Source organism: Excalfactoria chinensis, chromosome 4 (assembly GCF_039878825.1).
Source record: "Excalfactoria chinensis isolate bCotChi1 chromosome 4, bCotChi1.hap2, whole genome shotgun sequence".
Lineage (NCBI taxonomy): Eukaryota > Metazoa > Chordata > Aves > Galliformes > Phasianidae > Excalfactoria > Excalfactoria chinensis.
Window position 1 is genome coordinate 49,181,957 of NC_092828.1, and position 24,062 is coordinate 49,206,018.

The 24,062-nt window shown below is 39.2% G+C and overlaps 1 protein-coding gene across 1 annotated transcript in view; it reads left to right on the forward strand.

The window, feature by feature from the left end:
* Nucleotides 1–24,062, forward strand: part of WWC2 (WW and C2 domain containing 2) — an 86,459-nt gene that overhangs the window by 35,538 nt on the left and 26,859 nt on the right. Inside the window, exons 3-10 of the mRNA XM_072334700.1 lie at nucleotides 3,097–3,300; nucleotides 4,163–4,239; nucleotides 8,753–8,832; nucleotides 11,996–12,125; nucleotides 12,855–13,001; nucleotides 13,894–13,967; nucleotides 18,737–18,979; nucleotides 22,310–22,399. Coding sequence (XP_072190801.1) covers nucleotides 3,097–3,300; nucleotides 4,163–4,239; nucleotides 8,753–8,832; nucleotides 11,996–12,125; nucleotides 12,855–13,001; nucleotides 13,894–13,967; nucleotides 18,737–18,979; nucleotides 22,310–22,399 — 1,045 coding nt within the window. The remainder of the gene's footprint in view (nucleotides 1–3,096; nucleotides 3,301–4,162; nucleotides 4,240–8,752; nucleotides 8,833–11,995; nucleotides 12,126–12,854; nucleotides 13,002–13,893; nucleotides 13,968–18,736; nucleotides 18,980–22,309; nucleotides 22,400–24,062) is intronic.

Consider the following 24,062-nt stretch of genomic DNA (forward strand, 5'->3'; position numbering starts at 1 on the left):
TGAAGAATAAGGAAAATGTTAGGATCTTATTTGTGGCTTGAATTTCACTCTGTGGTTTAAAGATGAAGGGTTTCCCATCGGAAACATTCGGAACATTCAGTGAGCTGTTCCCTCTCTCCCATGTCTAAGTATTTGATTTTGAAAGGAGAACTTCTAAAAACAAAAAAGCATAGGCTGTTGCGAGATGCACGTGCTCAGATGGATGTGCTTTTCAAAATGTGGTATTACAATACCAGAATTGTTACCCATAGTTCCATCTGTGTTTGTTGTTGTTGTTATTGTGGTATAGTCTTCTTTCCCATCTACGTAGTAAAGATGCTATTTAATATTCAGATGACTGAAAATGACAAATGGAGAAGCGTTTGGTGCAGAGCACAGGTACATGTTTATGTATGTGAACAACTTGCCAAACAAGCGATTTAATTGTGGGGGTTTTCCACATTGCAATATTTGGGAAGACGTGGAGTGAAAAATAGTTGAGGAAGCCTCCTCTGCTTGGGGAAAGCTGGTTGGGAGTGTTAGTTCTGGGATAGTCATGGCGCAGCACCTACACAGTCATCCAAAGCTTACTTTGCTGAAGAGACACTATGAAACGTGGGGTCACCTTAGGTTTGTTAATGACTATCTGAATAAAAGATATGAGGTTGTATTATCGTAGTGTTGTTTTGCATGTGCTGCTTTGAGAGGCAAAAAGAAAATGTTTGATTGTATTTGTCAGCAATAAAAAATCATCTGCTGTTGACCAGCTTTGTCCTTCTCTTGCAGTTGCAAGGACAGGGCATCTGTAGGCCACATTTTAGGACTCTGCAGGCTACGTTTGGTCTTTGGGCTGCATGTTGAGCAATCCTCACTTAAAACCTACATGGCAATTACCTACAACATGCTCGAAGATGAGACCTCCCAGTCTTGTTCAATTATTTGGTGGCTGCTGGTTGCACTCTTAAAACACAATCACGTTGTTACATTCTTCCTAAAAAAAAAACCCCAACGTAAGGGCATTTATCCTATTTGATCACTGACCCATGAGAATCCTGCTTCGCCTCTGCGTTCTGCCTCACAAAAAAGGACACCTCTGGAAGCAGGCACTTCTCATCTTGTGTAAATAACTGCGAACATGGAGGTGTGTTAAAGCACAATGGCAGTAAGTGGCCACAGACCGGGACATGTGTTGACTGTTTAGGAGAGAAAAGGTATTGATTTGCTTCTTTGTGCTCCTCATATCCTTGTGGAAAAGAGCAGGTGGCTGTAACACGGCTGTGTGCTTATGGAGATGGTTCTTGTTGGGGTTATTGCAAAAACAACTGTACGTAAAGCTGCTCTGCTTTAATCTTTTATGCACCACGCTTGGCTTGATACGATTTCTAGTCTGCGTGCTTCTGCTGCGTATGTCTAAGAAGTACCTTCCCAAGAAGAAATAAAGAAGCTTGACATGTTTGTAAGTGGTGGAAACGGTCCCCCCAAGCACAGGGGTGCTCCTTGTGTGTTTGTCAAAGCAGCAGTGGTTATGTTATGCTGCCAGTTCAAGATCTTACAGAGTTAGTTTTGTGGGAAGCTTCTATTTACATCCACGTCTTTGGTTTATGTGATATTAGCACCAAGAAGAGCTTTAGAAGAACTAGCAGTTAGCCATTGTGGGGAATTGTTATTAAGCAGACGCTGTCCTTATCAGCTTTTGCACTCACAAAATCTGTTTTCAGATATGTAGTTGAGAGAGCGCCTTCTCCCCAGCAGTGCAGTTGAGATACAGGTTAGAGCAATCAGGTTGGCTCTTTTCCCCCCATGTCTTCAGCTACACGTTCCTGCTTTTTTTCCCCCCTGCATTAGTTCTCACAGTGAAACAATTCCGAGAATTAAAGTGCCAGAAAACTTAAGCCAGAGAATGGCCTTTTCTTCTGCTTCTTTTCTCCCCCCAAAAAACAAAAAAACAAACAACAACAACAACAAAAAAACCCTAAAAGCCAATCTGTAGTAAATGCTTGGTGCTTCAATGCACTACTCCTCAGTATTTTTCTGAGTAGATCTATGTAGATTTTTAGTATATAAAATACACAGGAAATGCCATGTGGAGCACAGCTGACAGATTTTGAGTGCTTCATGGCTACATCTCAAAACAACATCCACTTTTCTCTTTGGTACACCTTTAAAGGAAGAGTATTTGCTGCATAGCTTCAAAATGTGCTGAACTAAGTCAGGATATGATAATGGTAAGACTGGACATTCAGCCTTGACTCTTATCACATGCCTTCTCTAATATATACTACTAAAATATGTCTCATGCTTTTTTTCTGTGGGGCTACTTGAATTAACGTGGTTAACCTAAAATCTGTTCCCACTTACTCGCTTCTATTTCCTGGGTAGTCAGTGGGAAGGAGGAGATTGTTCAGAAAGGCAATTGGTCCCATATATCTTAGGCACCTGTCTTAGCTGGAATGAGTTGCTGTCTGAGGATACCCTGCTACTGACTGTAAATAAAACTGTGTTATATCTTGGATCGAATGGCTCATGGTGGTAGGAATGGAGGTGGGAGAGCTGATGTTAAGAATTAATGTTCTGTTAGTTCAGTTACAGTGGAAAAGATAAACATAAAGGCTGCTTTTGTAGAGAAGGAGAGAGATAACCACAGTAAAGCATGAATAACGTGTGGCTGTAAAAATCAACGAAGTGAGGGGGAGTGTTTTGAAAAAACGCAATAACTAACCTTGTGTTCCATTTTTTTCCCTCAGAAATGCATTCAATTTTTAAATGTTGTTCTGAGACCCGTTATTGATCCTGTGATTTCCAGCAACTTGTATGCAAAAGCTACGAGTGAAAAGTTTGAGGGCAGTTTTAACTCAGTGTTAGGAGTGTAGGAATCATCTACATACTGCGTTACATGTTGTACCCAATTCTGATCTGGCAAGTGACCTCTTAAATACTGTTTCTCTCACACACAGTTGTGGCAAAAAAAAGCCCTGATAAAACTGAGCAGTTGCTTAATAACCGAAGTCAGGCTATGGCTCAGACTCCTAAAACTGTGGATTCTAAGCAAAGTAACAATTTAGTTGTGAAGACTTCAGTAGAAATACCTTTAAATTCTTCCTTTTCCCTCCTATAAAGAAACAACACAGATAGAAGATCCCAGGAAACAATGGAGGCAAGAACAAGAGAGAATGCTGAAAGATTATCTTATGGTAGCCCAGGATGCTCTCAGCACTCAGAAGGAGCTGTACCAGGTGAAAGAACAGAGGCTAGCACTTGCACTGGATGAGTATGTACGGTTGAATGATGCCTACAAAGAAAAATCAAGCTCTCGTACAAGCTGTAAGTACAGTAGGAAATACAATGTAACCTCTTTGATCTGTGCCCTGCAGGGGATCCTGTTTCGCTTTGGGATGGGTTTCAAGGTTTGCTATGAACATCTTTTACTCGGGCTTTTTTAGAGATAGCATCCTTTTCCTTTTCCTTTTTTTTTCTGTGTTTTTTTTTAATACCAAGATATTCTGCTGGAAAGAACTCTCTCCTGTCTGATACAATTGAACTGCTTTGAGCCATGGTTTAGAGCAGTCTGCTCTGAACTCTGTTTTGTCACACAGTTTGTCAGAACAAAATTCTACCAAATCTAGGTTCAAAGTAAATAGGTTCTCCTGCACTTCCTGGCTGCATACTGAAATGACCCTACTGTGTTGACAGGTACCTGCAGTGGACTGAAAAAGGAGTTTGCTACTGCTTCTCACAATAGTTTTATACCATGTGTGAATTAGGGGTGAAATAAAGATGCATGTTATAGTACTGGTCAAGGGATTAGCATGGTGAAGAGCTTTCAGAAGCCTGTATTTGTTTTGTTAGCCACATCACTCTCTTAGAGGCGGATGCCCTCCAGACCCTTAACCACCTTTGTATCCCTCCTTTGGAGCTTTCTGACAGCTTTATGTTCTTCTCATGTTATGGCATCTAAAACTGCACATAGTGCTCGAGGTGAGATCATACCCATTAATGATCGCCAAGCTGCAGTGCTGACTACTCTATGAAAGGATATAGATTTGTAAAGTATTGCAGTTTTTCTGTACTTTGTAGCTTTAGATCAATGTGGATATGCCAAGGAAAAGATTAATTAATGATTTTAATATATTTAAATACTTGTCCTGTTGTTTTATTATTATTATTATTATTATTATTTTTAAAGTATTCTCAGGCTCTTCATCAAGCACAAAGTATGACCCTGACATTCTGAAGGCTGAAATCTCTACTACAAGATTAAGGGTGAGAGTTCTTAATTCATATTCATTTGTACTCTGTATGCAGGGTTTCTGACTATAGAATGCAGAGGCTGAACTAGCAGAGGTACCTTGCACCCTGATACCGAAACCTCTTAATATTCTCATTAAATACCATTTGAGAGCTTGTAATGAATTCTTAAATAAATTTTTAAAGCTGATTCAGCTAATTCTAGAGAATGCACTTTGGTGAAGCTTTGATGGGTAGTCTAATCAGATGTGGATTTAAATAAATCTCTTACCTGTTCTTACTTTTACCATTTTGCTTATAAAGAAAAAAAATCATTAGGTGAAAATGAAAAGGTAGTAGACCAAAACAAGATGCATCTGGATGACTGTACACGATCTTTCTTCTGTGAGAAACGTGCCGTTAGCTACATGAACTGCCTCAAAATTCCTGTAGTGATGGTGTGAAAATGTGTCAAAATGAAAACATTCAGATGGAGAGTAGAAGTTTTCATTCACTTTCTGAAATCGCTAACATGCAGAAGTCTTCATGTGATCAACTTCTTCTGGTATGGTCACTAACAGACTGCATGTGAAGAACTGTCACTCACAGGTCAGTCTCTAGTGGATTCATCTTGAATGAGGAGGAAACTGTGGGGCACATTTGAAATCTACATAGGCAGTTCATTTATTTAAGCTGTGGCACATGTTCATGTGTTCAGTGGATAACTGGAACTTTCTGCAGTTAGTAATGACAAAAATCTGATCAAACTGTGCAGGCTAAATGGACAGAACCTCTGTGCGTAGTCCTTGAACGGCACTGGGATACAAATTCTGCGTGAGCAGAGACATGTCAATTACTGAGCTCTTCCATTGCCCCCTCCTGGCTTCTGCACAGTGCGACGCTCAGAAGCCCTGGAGAATAACATCCTTCTTCACCTTAATGTAATGATTAGGAGTCTAAACAAGTATTGTTTAAAAGGAATTGTGTAGTAGCTTAGTAACATTTGAAACAGTGTAAATCAGAGATAAAATACACTGTAAGACTGTTGTCCATTTGCTGCCCTCCCGACTGCTTGCACAGCCTGTTCTTTCTTAGAAATCTCAGTCTGTAGACCCTTATTTTTTAAGTAGAGGGGGAAGTCATTAACAAGAAAACCTATTTCAGCAGCAAGACTATTGGAGCAAAAATTTTGGAAGCTTAGGAGTAGAATCTACAGCAATAAGGTCCCTGGCTGAGAACAAGAATGAAAACACAAGGCTAGAGCTTCTTTCTAAAGTCACTGCAGAAGTACAATGTGGTTTCCCATTGGCAAAGGAATCACTGGTACATTCGGGAAATTAAAGGTACTGCTGAAGAACAATGAACATGACCAAATGTAAATATAGTCTCCTATGAACCAGAGCAGAAAATTCAGATGCGTTCCTATGCTTATTTTTTCCTATTACTTAAATCTAATCCGCTCCTAGCTTTGAATGCATCAATGCTGAATTACATCTTAGCTACAGGTCTACATGTTGTCCATTTGCTCAGGGGAAAGGCAAATGTGCTGATCACAGCCAGTCAGTTTCTGGGGTGTTTTTCTCTTCATTGCTTGTTGGAGTCAAGGAGCCTAACATGCTACTGGTTCTCAATGCCTGAATTATTGGCATTGCAAAGTCCAAGTTGCATATGTGCCTAAAATAGGTGACCTGAATCTTGTCTGCAGAGTTTAGAAGGGTGCAGCCCAAGAATATCTGTATCAGCATAAAGTGTGTTATCATCCAAACCCTCTGGATTTGAGAGTCATTGAGATAAGAAAAAGTGGAGCCCTGTGATGCTAGGGCTGGAAAGTGGTTTTCGAGGAAGATGGCAAGAGAGGTATGACTGTATTATATCATAGTTCACCCTTATTTGAATGTTTGAGGATGCTTTGCTAATATTCAGCCTTGTGGCATTCTGCAGTATATGCATGCATGGACTTAATGGGAAACAAAGTTAGCCATTAGCAAGCTGTAGGCCAACTAGTTAGAATTTGCACATTGATTAGTGAACTATTAGGTCAGATGTACTAAACCCGTTTCTCTCTCTCTCACACGCTTGCTGAGGTTTACTGGCATCATCAGGTTAATGGTGGCTGGGGGGAAACCTCAGCATTCGAGGAAGTTCTGAACTAGCCTTTGGTCTTTTTCTTGTTAGCTGTGCTTAATGTATGCATACGGAACCTTTTGGATACATGACTTGCCTATTGCACAATATGTCATGGAGTATATATGACAGAAATATGCCAGCTGTTGAATGAAATAAGCAGGGGCAAAAATTTGATACATGATTAAAGACTACTTTATGCATATGCAACAAGGAGGGGATGAACCTTTATAAGATAACAGGAGTGTTTTCTGATGTTCTATTAGTGCTTGAGTACTGGGGATAGAAGGGGTTAGCATAGAAGCATGCGGGAAGATGGAGGAAGCAAGAGGTCTGTTAGGTGGCTTAATAAGGTGTGCAGATGCGGTAGCATGTGGGTGAAGGACAGTACAGGTGAAGAGCTGTGAAAGGTGGGATTATAAAAGTTTTGAAGGAGAAGGGAAGGAACACAAGGATATTTTAATGCGACCTACAGTGCAGTAAACACAGAGTCTCTATTATCATGTATGTCACATCCTTGTGTGGTAACATACCTAACTCACATTTCCCGATAATAAAATGATGATGAATTACAGCAGAGGACACTCAGAAGATGATCTTGAGGAAAATGTAAGGGCTTCAGAGAGATCCAACACTCAGAGTTGAAAGCGAGTACGCCATCCGCAATTACAATCAATTCACATTTCTGATTAAAGAAAAGTGTAGTCATTCTTCATTTCTCAGCAAAGTTAAGGCCTTTTCATATTTCACGTTACTTTACCTGAAACCCAGCAGTGATATCTGTTTGCTTTCTACAGCCTTGTTTGTAATACGTGAGAGAGATTATTCCCAGAGTTGAAAAATTCTCATTTAGTTCTCTGTTCTTCTTAACTGTAGGAAAGTGTCACGCTGGTCAGGGAAAAAGTAGTTCAGAAGAGCTGAATGTGTTGTTAGGGACATTGCCAATGTATCCTGATAAATAATCTGTATAGTCAAAATAAAAACAGTTTTCTGTCAAGTATAGCAGCTAGTGGTTGTAGTTTCTGAAAGCCTGAACCTAACCCTAATTATCTGGTTAACAGATTTGCTTTGGAAAAAATGGAGCTTGCAAGCAACATTTTGTTTCTGTCAAAGAAAAGTCATTGGCCAGAAGTTACAAACTTGAATGCTTAAGTATAAATCACAGATCTATATGTAGAAACACATATGAAGCATTTAAAGTCTCATGGAAAGCTCCAGCAGCTGCTGATGCTTCCTACTTCTGGTTTCCTGGCACGCTGTGTATCACACTTCTTGGTTTAAATAATAGCACGAAGTAGGCAAACTAAGAAGGGGTGGCTGCAAAAGGATTTGGAACCCTAATTTTGAAATCATTTTCAGCTGAAGTGGTAAAAATTCCTTATTTTAATATACTCATTTTTTCAAGATGGAGTTGAGTGTCTGAATGCCTACATAAAAAATCAAGCATTTCTAAGTGGTAGTGAGAGCAGGAGACTTCTTGCAGGCTTTTCCTTTTCTCACCTTACTGATTGGAAAGCGAGGGAAAGAAACATCTGGCTATTACATGGAGTGCGAATCAGGCAGATGTTGGTGTGTAAATACCAACATTTGGGATTCCACACTTCATGTACGCTTTTCTTTTTCTGTTTGTGCTGCGGGTTAATTTTAGTTTGTGCTAAAAGTGCACTGCTCATTGAGTCCGGAAACTGTTAGTATGTTTGGAAATTGTCACGTTAAAAAGAACAAAAACAACAAACAAATTACCAGCCCTCCATTTAATTTCATCTTAATTCATAAGCATTTTATATGGAATATTAATATTAATGTTAAAAAGCACGTGAGCATGCAAATTGAGGGAAAGGAGGGAATGGTTTCCCAAAGACAGTTCTATTAAGTAGATGCCTATCTTTGTGATCCAAACGTATTTAGCTATTGTTGTCTTTGAGTTAAGTGAATGTGAGTTACGTATTTTGGGATCCCGTGCCTGAAAAGCTTTATGAGAAAGGATAATTCATAGAAAGAAGCAGAGTCCACACTTTTTGTTTTTACAGTGTAAATTACTTGAGAGCTTCCTGGAATGAGAGTATGAAAATACAGTAAGCTCTAAAATAAGCAGGAATGTCCCTGTAGGACAGTTGGAATGCATGCTTAACAAGGAGAGGTAAATTACTTGCTAAAGTTCTCTCAGGTTTAATAACACAGTGTGGTATCAATACAAATAAGGAATGTGATTTAATCTGCTTGTGTCCCTTTAATACTAAAGCATGTTGCCCATAGACGTAAAGAAAGAGAACAGATCTTTTTGTTTTTAATGTGTGTCAGTAGAGCAATTTCCTCTTTCTTTATTTTCCTCACCCGAAGTAGCGGGTATGCTAATTGTTCAAAGCCGCGTGTTATGCCGTTTAACAAGAGGAATTTTCTAAGTCTTGCTTTGATTTAACACAAGGTTAAGAAGCTGAAGAGGGAACTCTCTCAGATGAAGCAGGAGCTGCTGTACAAGGAGCAGGGCTTTGAAACACTGCAACAGTGAGTAATAAAAAAAAACAGTTGAAGTTGACTTCATTCGATTGTGTGAACCTTTTTTTTCTGTCTTAGAAGTGAATACATCTTATGTGAGATTACTATGGGAAACGTGAGAGTCTGCAACTCTTTCTGTTGCGGTTAAGGAATAGGAAATCTGTAGAAATAGCAAACCTATTATGCAAGTGTTAACATGAGAAATCTGTTCCTCCTACTTTTTTCACAAAAGAGGTAGGTTGCAAAGAGGCAGAAGGAAAGTCAGCAGTTAAGGGTTCCTAGGAGGAATTTAGCTGCTTTGCGCGTCCCATTTAACAAAACAAGCAAACGAATAAAACACGCTAAAAACTGAAGGAAGTAATTAGGTCCATCTTTCTTTCTTCCCCACATCTGAACTCAAAGAGAAAGAGGAGGATGCTGATCTCAGAGGTATAAATGATGGCAGAACTGTTCTGGGTTTGAAATGAGTCACAATTTCAGGGTTGGAGACCTGACGTTCTTTGTTCCAGCTGCTGTGATGCCTGGGCTGCAAAGGGCTGAGCCAGGGGAGCATTTTGGGTATCCAGGTTGGATTACTAGAAACCCAATTATTTATGTACTTATTTGTTTATTTTCAGTCTGAGCAGTCTGTGCTGCTCCTGACTTAGTTGGGTCCTAGAATAGTAATAAATCAGTTTTATACAGTAGGATATTTATTTATCTATTTATCTATCTATTTATTTATTTATTTGAATGGGGAGAAAGAAATTGTAGTCCAGGAAAATGGTGAATGAAAATCATGGAATCATAGACTGGCCTGAGTTGAAAAGGACCACAATGATCACATGATTTCAGGGTTTCAACCCCCCTCCTATGTGCAGTGTTGCCACCCACCAGACCAGGCTGCCCAGAGCCACATCCAGCCTGGCCTTGAATGCCTCCAGGGATGGGGCATCCACAGCCTCCTTGGGCAACCTGTTCCAGTGCATTGCCACCCTCTGTGTGAAGAACTTCCCCCTAATGTCCAGTCTAAACCTCCTCTGTCTCAGTGTTTTATCCTAGACCAAATGAAAACCTTTTCTTGTTGTTTTTAAATACAAGAACGTTAAGTAGATTGGGAACTGAAGCCTTTCAGCACCTTAGGAGGATGCCGGTGAAGTCACCGTCTTCTTTCATTTTGACTAAGGCAGAAATGTGAGATTTTTTTTTGTTATTTAAATACATAAAGACTAGAGTGGAGTGAGGGGAGAAAAAGGTAACTGATTGAATTTATTTAAACATGAATTGGATTTCAAAGCAAAGTTTAGAAGAGAAAGACATATTGATTCTAAAGCTGAAGGTAATAAAAACTCACAGTGCTGTCCCAAGATTAAAGGTTAGCCAATCATGCTGGTTTTATTATATTAATTCAACAATGAAGTATTGTTTTAAAGCAGCTTGCTCACAGGCCATTTTGATAGGAATCCAAAGCATGTTTCAGAAACTGTCAACAGCATTCCACAGAAACACAATGGGCGTTTGTTTTAAAAAATTCAGTCAGCCGCTTTTGAACAGTACTAATCCCATTAATTTAAAACAGGGAGAAGGAATATCGTATATGTCAGAGATCCTTCTTGTCCATCTTAATTATATATAGAATAAAGCAGTTGCACTTTGAATATGGCACGGCGCGTTAGTAGGCAGCATGTGGTGTATTTATTACCCGAGCGTTCATTCATGACTGCGATTGTTGGCATATCCTGTATCTGTCTGACCTTGGCAACTTGGTGTAGGTTACCAGAAATTGGAGAGTAGGTGTGTGCATACTTATGAAAGAGTTTGGGGAACTTTCGAGTTGAAACAAATACATCCTTGAGTAGGAATCTGAGTGCAGAGTCATGTTTTTTACTCAAATTCGGTTCTCTTTTGCAGAAAAACTGAAATGTGGGGAAAGAAAAAAAGATACTCTCATATCTTTAATGACTGCTTTAGAATCTTGATATATTTGTGCACAGAATTAAAAGAAAAATAGAATACTCTGTTTCAGGTGTTTTATGTTGGCACTCAATTGTTCATTCCTCGCTCACAAGGTTAATGTCTTGTAGAAGGATGATGGCTGATGATAAAAACAGAAAACCAATTGTACGATAAAGGAATGTATTCTCTAGTAGATGGTGAAGATGCCTGTTGTTTTTAATTTTGTGAAACACAGCTGCAGCCATTTGTATGGTGCTATAAACTATTCAGTTAATGCATTTCTCCAACCTGCAGTTTTACAAGCTTGATTCTTTGAAGCCAATACGTAAAAACCAAAGTGAAGAAATACATCTCTAACTTTATTTTTAAGTCACTATTTTATTTTATTTTATTTTATTTTATTTTATTTTATTTTATTTTATTTTATTTTATTTTATTTTATTTTATTTTATTTTATTTTATTTTATTTTATTTTATTTTATTTTATTTTATTTTAATTACCGATATTCCAATAGTTCAGTAATTATCCAGTGTGTGACATATGGTATTATTATCCATAGATTCAGTGAGTAAAGAGCCTGGTGACTGGGTGAGCACAGCAGCTGCTCTAGGTGGTTAGTGCTTAGGATTAGGGTAAACGAGATGGAAGCTGAGGGGAGAATATGATTACATATCTTCTCTGCAAGAACAGTCAGTACCTACAAGCTTGCTTGTCTGGATGCCATGTTGTGGGTCTGGTTAGTGGAATACTGCCCATAATATATTCTGCTTCTATAAGTATTGCAAGTAGCTAACAGTATAAAAGTCATCCCTAGAGTTGATTCTGTGTTGCAGAAGATTAGGGTGGGCATTGGATTTTTGATTGTATTGACAGCAGTACGTTGTACTCCTGGTAGCATGTGTAGGAGTATTACTTCAGGTAATGCTTTGTGCACCACATGTCTCTAAGACTGAATCAGTGCTTTTAATGCCAGTGTACTCTTTTTTTCTTTTTCTTAAAATTTCCTGCTCCAGCAAAACCCATCCGCTGTGTGTGTGTTGGATGGCTTGACATTTTTGCCACACAAAGTATTTTAATGCAGGTTTCAGTGTCCTTTTTCTCTTTGCATGTCCACTAAAGGAGATATTATCAGTTACCTTGCCCTTCTGTTCTCTAACTAAGCTCACGTGAAACAGAACAGCAGAGATGTTAATATTATTTGCAGCATGCAGTATTAATATGCTCTTCTTTCCACAGAATTGACCAAAAAATGTCTGGAGGCCAGAGCGGGTATGAACTGTGTGAGGCCAAAGCCATCCTGAGTGAACTGAAATCCATCAGAAAGGCGATAAGTTCAGGGGAGAGAGAAAAACAAGATTTAATGAAGGTACTTTTGAGGGTTGGCATAAGTTTTGTGTGGATTTGTTTCATCAGGAGGAACTTCAGTGATGCTAAATACTGCACATTTTGTACTTCATAAGGGATTTGCAAAACCATGTGCTGAACTAGTGTCAGACTCTTTTGAGATGCTGAAAGTGAAGGCTGTGACTTTCCTAATTCAAAAAGTCCCTGTATGGCAGTCAGAACAGAGGTATCTGAACTTGTTGGTAAGGTGCATATTACCTCTAAAACACCATTTAAAATATAACGTGGGCAAAACTTGAGATGCATGCTTTGAGACGTGTAGCCATTTTCTAAATGGGCGCGACTTCTCCAAATTGCTCTGCATTTGTTTCTGAAAGTAGATTATTTATTTATTGTGCATCAACCAAATATCTGATTGGTTTGTAAAGGAGAGAGAGAGTGAGAGACAGTGAGAGAGGCAACAAGAACCGGAATGGTGTGATTGTACTCAGTGTCACTTCAGAACTGCTTGGTTAAAAGGACGGATTATCTAATGTGAGTGAAAATATGCATACATATACTGGGGTCTTTTAGATAAGTATCTTTTGAATAGAACCCAGTATAAACACTGTAAAGTATCACAGATTCACAGAATGGCAGGGGTTGGAGGGGACCTCTGGAGATCATCTGGTGCTAAAACAGCTTCCCTAGAGAGTTTGCGCAAGAGTACAAAGACAGTTTAACACCATCTTGTTCTTTGTTTCCTGGACAGAGTCTTGCAAAGCTGAAGGAGAAATTCAGTCTTAACCAGAATATTGGGACATCGGAACCAGACCTGAGCTCCAGCTCTGTGAATTCCCAGCTGTGTTATTCTAGACAAACTCTGGATACAGGGTCTCAGACTGACATTTCTGGTGAGGTGAGCATTTTCATTTTGTCAAACGTGAAGAGAAATTGAATCACAATACTGCGGTTAATGAAATTGGCTGTTACAAATAGCTGTTTACTGTTGCTGATAGGTGTTACATATATATGCACATTTAAGAGGAAGTTGCTTAGAATCAGTCATCTGATTTTCCACTTCAAATTTAAATCAGGATTCAGATGAACTTCTCGTATTTGGCACGAAGCATTTATGCCAATCTGATTTAATCAAGTAGTTCCAGTACAGTGAAGAAGAATGTAAGTAAATAGTATTTTTTGGATCCATCTATGTGGATGTTGTACCTTACAGGCTTACTTTGATCTGAAAATGTCTTTCATTTTCAGAAACAAGATCTCAAAATTTAACTGTGCAGTTCCATTTCCACAGCTGAAAAAACAGAAGGGAACCATCTCTTCAGTGAGTCATTAGTAATTTCTCTGATTCACTGGCAGTATATTTACAGTGACAGAACGTTGTGCTTAACTTTGGCACCTTCTTTATGCCTCTGTGTGCTGTATTGGGTTTTCCAAACAGAGGGCTAAGCTTGCCTACGGACTGTAATCTATTTAACCCTGAATTTTGAGTTCAGTGAGGGTTCAAAGTGGATCGGAATGTTGGGTTTCAGTCAGTGCAAGACCTCTTTGAAAATGCGCTCAATTTACTCTGCTGGAACATGGTAGGGCAGTAATTAAAAGCAGATGAACCGTATGAGAAGAAAACAGCACTGAGTATGTTGCTAACTGTGCATATAATAGTAAGTGTATGGCCAAAGGTGGGCGTGGTTTCATTTTTTAAGTAGTAGTTTTTCTAGCCTGGGCATTTGTTTTGTATTGTTCATTTGTTTTACAGTTTTACACAGTGATAAGGCTAATATTTTTTTCAATAGGTTGGAACAAGAAGTAGATCCAATTTAGCAGAGAAGGTCAGACTAAGTCTTCAATATGAAGAGGCAAAGAGAAGGTAATGGGGTTACTCGCTTTGTTAAATTACAGTCTTGAGTCGGGCGCTTTCTCTCTCTCCCATGCTAACATTGTGCTCGCAGTGACATCTAGTGGACGCTCTCGTGGATGCGCTGTAGGCATTACTGCAAAGTGTGTCTCCTAAAAGCAAAGCGGACTTTTCAGGATCCAGCAGTGCTTTTGAACAGTAGTATATACACTTAATGCTAAGCTATGTAAGTTAAGAAATGAAATGAAAAGTTACAGTATCAGTTTCAGGATTGTGGAAATAGAGTGAATTGGTGTTCCAGTGAAAGGCTTCCATTTCAATCCTTCTTTGGAGTCATCGTCTCAGTTTACTACGCAGCTGATGGTTCTTCAGGTATAATGCTGCAGAGTTCCACTTCAGATTTTGTAGGTTTAATTATCTCTTTTTCCCTGGGACTTAGAATCATAGAATGGCTTGGGATGGAAGGGACATTAAAGATCGTCAAGCTCCAACCCCCTGCCACGGGCAGGGCTGCCAGACACTAGACCAGTCTGCCCAGAGCCCCTCACAGCCTTGACTAAGAATAATTTAAATGCTTGTTTTCGCTGTGAGGTTATTTTTTTAATAGCCTAGGGAGAGAGGAAATCAGGAACTGCCCCACTGATGAATGTGAAATGTCTTTCAAAAAAGGCTGCAGTGCTGTTTTGATGCATTGCCATGGCACTGAAGAGTAGGCATCAGAAAGCAGAACACTCCAGGTTACAGTATCTTGTATTCTGGTACACCAGAGGAATAGAGCTGCATAATACTGAGGGAAGATTTACATTATTTGAATAAATAAATTGCATGTCAGCTATTCAGAAACCTTAAAGCTTTTTGTTATGTAATGTAAGAGAAATATAAATCTAGAAAGTTATCTCACACTCAAGGCTCCTCTTTTATTTAATACTAAAAACCAAGACGATAAAGGAAGAACTAGTACTTTCCCATAGCTGAAAATTGTGCCTATAATGACACTTGCTTTGTGACTTAATAATTAATTCATTTAGAATACTGTGGCATGGTCAATTAGAAAACCATGAAGAGAATTATTAGCTTATAAGTACAAAGTAGCAGCTTGAATAGTTTTAAAATTTTAAAGATGAGAGACTGCACAGTCGTTTTCCACAATCCAGATGTATATTCTTTAGATAATAGTAGCCGCCATTCTTGCTGGAAACAATAGTAATCTTTTCTATCATCATTATGGATTGTAAAGCTTTGTTATATAGTCAATGCAATTGATTAAGAGCGATAAAGCTATTGTGTTTCTTCAGCATTGAACTTTCATGCTTTTGGCTGAAAGTCATCGTGTATATAACATTGTGTCAGATGGTTTTCTAGATTTATATAAATGGCACTTGCTCACAGTTTTCTTTTATCTGAAACCAGATTGTCCTGTGTGGACCTCTTGGTATCACCACAGTCACACTGTTGTGTTTTGTCTCTCATATGTTGGAACTAAAAGGCACTCTGGCAGTAATCGGTGTACCACGTCTAGCTATTAAAAATGCACGGTGTTTGGAGTCTGGGCAACTGCAGCATCAAATCTTACTTTCTCACAAATTAACCAGGAAGATGAGTCAAAATTGCAGTAGATTAAATACTGAATCTTTGCATGACCACGTATTTGATCAGTATAACTTCAGTGTGTTTTAATGTTAAATTACTTTTTAAATGGTGTCTTCATTCAGTTTTGTCTAAAAATGTCCAAGTAATGAATATTCCTTTGCACTTTAAATAAGACAGTCAGATTACTTCAAGATACAGTTAAAGTCCTTGAAGTGTTGGAGCGTACTGTTTTTATTAGTGATTACTGGGTGAACTTAATGAAGCACGCATATTTTGGAATAATGAAGATACGTACCAAACTTCAATATCTAATTGCATCTCCTCCAGTTAGTATGGCCACTGTAAGTTAGTAAGTATTGACCATCCTTTCTGAACTATTACCCATGCAAGTTCATAGTTGCTTTTTGATAAAAAACAAACAAAAACAAAACAAAAAATCAAAAATATTACCAACAAAAATAATAATAATTTAAAAAGAAAGATCTATGAGTAAACTTCTCTATTCTGAAATTATCAAATAATTTTGCATTGCGTATTTTGCCTTGTGCAGCCAGTGGTAGAATGTTGCCTTGGGTTTTTGCAGACAGTATAAAGTTATGTGGCGTGAACTTTATGTTGCTTAAATAAGTAGAAGCTACTGACTTTGACAAAATAAAGAATTGGATGAATTTAGAGTTTGTCAGCTATGCCAAATCCACTGTCATGCTGCAGTTGCTACTCAGAAGGGTCTGATATATTATGCTGACAGTCAAATCCCGATGTGGTGAAACTCCAGCTACATGCCTTATTGGCTTGTTGAGCAAAGACTATCTCAGAAGTGTGAAACCAGTTCTGTTTTCACATCCATGCAGTCCTTTGCCTTTCTTGATGAAGTAGCGGAAAAAAGTCAGAACAGCAGAGAGTTATCTGTTGCAGAGGGAGCAAAAGAACTGTTGGGAGACCACCATCCCATTCCTTGGGCCATCAAACAGCTATCAGTAGCAGCTGCTTTCAGAACAAGGCTAGCAGGAATCAGTGACCTGGAGATGACAATCTTAATACCTTAACCATCTGAAATGATTCCGTTGTTTTCTCTCTGTGTACAGCTCCTCTAAGGGACTGCTGAGTATAAATTATATGTATTAATGTAACAGCTGTAAAGTATGTTGAAATGCTTCATTTCATTTCACCCTACCATTTGTTTATGTTAACACTACTGATTGTATTTCAATTTGAGTGATTTTGCATTGTTTTTCAGTAAAATCACTTGGATTTACACTTGTTCTTTCAGCAATTTGGTGTGTGTTCTTTTTTATTCTGTCTGTTTTTTAATACTGTTGTTTTTTCATTGAGATACAGTTGCAAAGGAAATGGTACCTATGGAAAAAGAAAGAAGAGCTTCCCCTTAAGCCTCTAGTATAAGCAGTGGAATAGTTAGATTTAATATTAACTATTCTTAGCTTTTATCACAGCTAAATGCCGTAATGCACTGTAAATTAATAACCAAGATGCAAAATTAGCATGATGTTATTAGTTTTGTTAATTGCAGAAAACAGACTGGAAGGGAGAAGTGTGTTTCCTAGAAATCTGTCAGGACAATGGAAAGATTATACAAACCAAATGATGCATGTGTAGTTGATGCAGAATGGTCACTACTGAGGCAGTGCCTGCTAATGCTGAAGATGTAGAGTTGTATCAGCTGGTGAGCTAACTTAGGTGTATATGCTATGATAGGAGTAAGTAAAAGCAACAGATGGGATTCTTTTGCCATAGAATGGAAATGTCCTTCTACCCAGCCTTTTACCCAGCCTACAACAAAGAGGTGCAGAAAGCTAGGAGATGTTACACAGTTCAGAGCATCCACAGTTTTTTGCAGCTGTTTCAGGTGCAGCTAAGGCTGGAAGTGACTGAAAGTTATCATCTGAATAGATATGTGGAACATATATTGGGGAATTGTTATGCTTTATATAGTTTCCAATGGACAATGAGTCTATTGCAAAGCCTATCCTTTATAAGCTGTGCAGCTGAGCCCAGCTACAGAATGGTTCTGGTGACTAAACAGAGGAAATCTTTCTTGATTAGGACCTGTATGGGAGATTGGTAATCACAGTCTGAACCTCTGATTAATCAGCTGAGGCAAGTGTGGGGTCAGCTGTGGGAACACAGGTGAGAGTGATGTAGCTGTGCTCCCAGAAGGGGTGGAGCTCGACTCCACCTCCTCTAAGACCTCATTTAAGGGCTGGCCACCACTGAGGCAGCATCTCTTGGAGATTGCTCCTCAGTGAAGACTGCCCCAGCTTCTTCAGCTAAGGCACCACCACTGGTGAGTTTTTCCTTTGCATATAGCCTTTGTACATTTACCATCATCTTCTCTAACATCTTTATATTAGCCACCTATACAGGACCAAACTATCGTACAGTAATAATGTAGGGAGGTTTCTGCTACTGCTGTGCATGCTATCTATATGGATAACCAGGTCTTGGGTATCCTAACTGTGACTGGACGTCTACAGTGGGAATAGCAGTTGCACACATGTCTAAGTTACTCATCTACTTTTCTTTTAGTTGGCCACTGTCATACCGCCTTTTCTTTTAATCACAGAGAACAGTGCTTTTGCCTCTTAAAATTTGCACGTATACCTGTTGCAACAGTGAGCGCCCTGATATTCTGCGTATTCTTTAACAGTGTTCCTCACTGTTAGAGGAGCTGAATAGTCTCCCTCAGCTTAGGAGAAATAGATCCACTCCTTGGTGACTAAGGCAAAGTGTCACTACTATGATACCAAACAGATCACTTTCAATAAAGCTTTTATTAAAGACAATACATCTAATTCAGCTCAGGATTTGAACAAGGAAACTCATTTCTAGTGTATTTAGGTATTAGTGTCTGTTTTAGCTTTCTTCCGTATGTGAGGCAGGTGAATTTAGGTCACCATAGCTGGAAAGTTTGTTGTTAATTGCTTTGTGCTTCTCAGAACTACATTCTTCTGAGGTGTCTGAGACACTGAAATGTACACGGCCTGTTGGCCTGGGCAGGTGGTTTGCACTTCTGGCAAAGTTGCATTCTTGTGAAATAAAGGTAATTAAAAGTATGTGTTTAAATAGAAAAAGGTGTTCTGTGCTTACACCTTCCAAATATTGTATCACTTCTATCTTTCATGGAAACTATGTGTTGTGCTGAGCTCAGGCAAATCTGCTCTGTTTTATTCCAGCATGGCTAACTTGAAGATCGAACTGTCTAAGTTAGATAGCGAGGCCTGGCCTGGGGCACTGGATGTGGAAAAGGAAAAATTGATGTTAATCAATGAAAAAGAAGAGCTTTTAAAAGAACTCCAGTTTATCACACCACGCAAACGCACTCAAGATGAGCTAGAGCAGCTGGAAGCAGAAAGAAAGAGGCTTGAAGAAGAGCTTCACTCTGTAAAAAGCGCACCCAGTCAAGCACTTGCTGAAAGGTAAGGGGTTGTTTTTGCTGATACTAAATGCCACTTTCTGCAGTCTAACCTTTGTACTCATTACACGCTGTGAACTGTGCCTTGATGGGCTGTTTTCCTTCAGTAACTGTGCTATGTAGATCTTAATTAAATTTGTTATTAGCCCACTGGGCAGAAACACAAAGAATTCTTCTGTACTTGGAGAGAATACGAACACCCCGTACGTGCTCTGCAATATCAGTTGCTCTGCGTTTGTTACCAGCATGAAAATGCTTATGACAGATGTTAAATAACTGAGGAATGTCAGCATACCAGCAGGAGGGCAATACATCATTCACTGATTTCTGATAATAGCTGTAAACTATTTGAGCTCAGGTTACAAAGATTATCTTGATGGTTGCAACATCTGAAGCCTTTTATTGTGTGTTTTATTGGTTGCAAAAATGCAACCAAAAGAAAAAAAATGGGGGGGGAAATAAAAATTAAACTTTCCTTACTTTGCACTTCCTAACTGATAACCAAAACAACTTCCAGCATAGACGAGTATTAGCCAGGTTCAGAGTTGGAGAAAATCAAAGGTGACTGTCACAAGTGGACTTTCCATCAACTCTAAGTGGAAATAAACCTATGGGAACATGGAGCTCACATAAAAAAACAGTAAGCACAAAGCATTGTTGTATGTATCGATGTCACCTGCCTTACTGAAGTAATACAGTTAGCACTGTAAGACTCTGCCAGGAAATATTCACTATTGCACCATCATTGCTGGATGGTGAAATTCCTGTTGGTGGCATTAGAAGTTGGGCCCTAAATTTTAGATGAGCAGTAGGGAAATTTTTTGTTGTCTACACAAGAAAGATGTGTGGATAAGGCGTGATTTTTACATGTATTTGCATACAGTTGGATTTTTAAAATACACTACATGGAGAATTCAGAAGTGTTTTTGAGGAAGGACTGTGTCCCACTGGAACTACACTTCTACAGGAGAAATGTGTTGATAGTGTCTAAATTACTGTGGATCCATTGCTATGCTTTCTAACTTCTGTTAATAAATAAGCAAGAAGCGGTTCATAATAAACTCACATAAATTAATGTGAGCCTTAGGTTTTGATACTAATGCTGTTGTATGTTGGTGCCAAAGACAGTTCTGACATAACATTTTTCCCATATGTGTCTGATGCCAAACTTGAGCTTGATATGACGAGTTGTTTGTCCTTTTTTAAGGCTTTGTGTTAGATTGTTTGTTCATTTTTTTTAAAGGGAGAAAATAAACAGGAGGCTTGCTCTGGCTTAAAAACATGGTTGGTGTAGCCCTGGGTTATGCTGGATGCTGAAACTGCCACTGGTAGATGTATTTGGAGTCAATTTGCAGATGGAAGGCATAAATCATAACTTATCAGCTTCAAAAAAGCAGAGACAGGATATGGTCTCACTGCTTGAAGGAGCCTTCCAGCAGCTGTTCAGAAATATCTGGGTTGTGGGGCTGCTGGGAACTGCTTGCTGCTTTCTTACCTCTGCATTCATGTTAGGGAAATGCTTGAGTCCTCAGCGAAGTATTCTCAGTAATCACAGGCATTAAGATAGAGGGATGGTTTAACTACTTGGTTGTGCTTTTACCTGTAGAACTGACCCCCACTCTTATGTCTCATAAACGAACACATCCACATGAATTTCCACCTAAAGAAGGCGAAGCATGTGCAGTTTGTTTCTTTATTAATTATTATTATTATTTAAGGTTTTATGCCTCTGAGCATTACAATTTCAGACCAAAACTGGGGAAAGGTGTCTCACTGATGGGTCACACCTGCACTGAATATCAGATTTCTTTGGAAAGGAGGGTTGTTGCCACTGGAGTTCGCCCTGTTGATGGTTTGGCATAATAAAGATTGTGCCTATGCTATAAGTTCAGAAGGTTTAAAAGCTTTGAATTTGGCCTAATATAGAAGAGAAAAAATAATTTGTTGTGGAATGTGAAATACTGTGAGTGTGTGTAATGAAAGAGTTAATGACGAGCACTGTTGTTTGAGGAAAGCGGGATGGATTACGCTTTAAAAGAAAGCAGAAGGGTTTATATAGTGGGAAAGAATGTCTGATACCTCAGATGAGCATAGTTCTTGGTTTGGGAACATGAGCAAAGAGTGAAGTGCTGTGTATGCTTTTAACAAGGTTAGCAGGTACTGGCAGATGAGCACATCATTGCAGTGTAAGAGCACACAAAGCGTATGCAGTGGAGTGGAAGTTCACACCCTGTCTGACCTCGGGGTAACTTATTCACCTTTGCATAACCCAGACTCACTCGCTGAATAAGCATGAGTGTAAGCAAGTGCTTTTCATGCTTTGTTGAATTGAGGCCTTAATGCCTTTTTACTGCTGTCTTACACTGGGAGAGTGAATTCTGGGAACTCTGGAGTATTTCTTTCAGTTTGCATAAGAAAGCAATGGGTGATTTCTGGTTTTGTTCTTTGAGGTGTTCTCTGCAGTTGAATTTTAAATGGCACATCCTTGGGATGCCAGAAGGGTGAACCAGAAGATTTCTGGGGATGAACCTCAAATTTTTAAAGAAGCCAACCCTCGGATTAGTTGCTTGACAACTTGTTATGTGCATCAGTTGACTGAACAGGGGCTGGAGGAGAATATACTGATCCTCAACCACAGGAGGATTTTAGCTGACTCCATTGAGGAAAAGGCAGTGTATATGGTGTTGCAAATGGAGTGATAAAAGGGTTAGAAAAGGAAAAGCCCACTGTAAAGATTACTTAATCCTTTCTCTTACAGTCAGCCAGAAGGAGCTGGAGAACTCTGCCATTTGTGGCCCTAGAGCAAAGCTGGATAGTGGTATGGGAGGCAATGATCCTGCTCTGTAATAAAGGCAAACTTTGATAATGGGCTGTATTGCTCAGACGTGATGAAAAAGCTATTGGTAAATGTTTCTACATTTCCAAGGGCTCCTGAAAATAGTCTCTCATCTTGGAACCTTACACTGGGATCCTGCTTTGATTTATTGCACTTTGTCTCTTTAGGAAGACTCTGAAATCAAAACTGGTGCTTTAATTTTAAACTTCCTGCAATGCTACCCCAAGTTCTTGCATGATCAGAATTAATGCCAGCGTTCTTTTGTTGTGCCTGCTTGTCCACTCAGTGGGGTTTATTGAAGCACTCGTGTTTTGCAGTTGATCACTCTGCTGAAGTGGGGAGGACTTAATGATAGGATTGTGAGCTAGCAGTCTCTTGGATTTTAGTAGTCAGCAGCCAGATGAAAACAGGTGGTCTTCAGTCTGTGTCTTATCTGTGAAGTATTTTAGCCTCGTGACTTTTCAGTCATACTTAACATACGCTTATTTCTGTTTCCAGGTTGAAATTGGAGGAAAGAAGAAAAGAACTGGTACAGAAACTTGAAGAAACTACAAAATTGACGACTTACTTGCATTCACAGCTGAGGAGGTGAGTCTGCACTGCATCATGTGCAATCTATTTTCAGTAACCATCTAGTGGACTTGGTTGTCTGAACTTCATTTTCAGGTTTTCTCTTAGCTGGAGGCTCAACAAAATTTGTTTAATATTTAAAAATGAAGCACAGCTATTGTAGCTTCAACCATGTTGCCATCATGAACCCAGCACGCCTCTCTGTTTTCAAAAAGTATTCAAGACTGGATTGAATGGATCTTTGTGTAGCTTCTATAACTGAGTAGGGATACATTATCTTGCTTCAGTGTAAATAAATCAGGAATTCTTTAATGGTCAGATCACAAAATGGTGTCACTGAGGAGACAGAATTGTTTCTCAGACATCTATGTAAAAGGAGAACTGTAGCCTGCATAATGACTGGAGAGGCTCAGTGAATAAATGTGCGTGTGGATGTATGTAAATGCTTGTGTGAAGAGTTGGTTCTCTTCAACTCTGACTTGTGTTTCCTGTAGGCAGAGAAATATCCTCAGCAGGATATTTTCCTGACAGACATTGTTTCAAAATCTGATTCCGGCCACACGCAATTCATAGTGATAATAAGCCAGTAGTCAGTTACAGCAACGTGAGCTGTAATCTTTTCTCTGATGGGAATTCTAATATTTAATGACATGTCCAACTTGTCCTAGGGAAGAATTTCTTCCACTTCTGGACTGTACCTTTGGCTATCAAACTATGCATCTATCATAGATTTATTTAAAAAATCATGACTTCGGTCAAACACCAGCTGTGTTAATGTAGAAATCAAAATGGAGTTGTAGGAGGAATCATATTTTTAAGTATCTTATGAAGATCCTCTTGCAATAAGCCGTGACATCCTAGTCATGGCTCAGCTATTTTGATTGTCTCAGCCAGACTAAGTTGCATCTTGATTGGCGATTAGTTGGTTCAGTGTTCATTACTATTTCTGAAAGTGTATTTTGTAATTTTGTTTGTTTGGACTGAGGTGTCGTTTTGTCCTCTTAAAGGCAGCTGAATAGCCTAGTGGCAGCATTTTTTAAGTTTCTAGCTCTGCTGCTGTGTTTAAAAGGGGCTGCCTTGAATTATTTTTCCTGACATGTTTTTTCCCAGCAGAGTCCTCCTGAGCCAAGGCAGTGACATTCAGCTTCTCTGGCAGGGCTTCTTACCTTTGCTTTTCATGTTAATAAACATGAAAAGATTGCATGCTCATGGCCTGTACCATGCTTATAGAAATGGATGCAGAGTAGCTCTGCTGTGAGTTCTCTGCTTCTGAGAGCTGCCATCCCTCCCAGGTGCTTGGGCAGAGGAAGGCTGCATAGATTGTTCTGGGGGTGACAGCAGTGTTTGGCTGTCATAACCTCTCTCCTTTGCAGTGACATTGACATCGTGAGCACCCACACCAGGTGGAGCAGAGCAGCTGAGAGAGCTGCTATCACTGCCAGAGCAGTTCGTTAAGGCTGCAGCCTTCTCTGGAAAAAGGGGCTTTGGGAAGAGTCCGTGAATTGTTTATGTTGTGCTGAAAGTGTGCAGGCTGAGCACACTGCTTCTAAAACAAATATGGTTGTGTAAAAAGAAAGAAAAACAAACAAAAAAGCCCCAAGCAGCATTCTGTTGTAAGAAATCATTACAGTACAGCTCCCAGTCAATCTTATCTCTCCTTGTATTGTTTAGTTCAGTAACA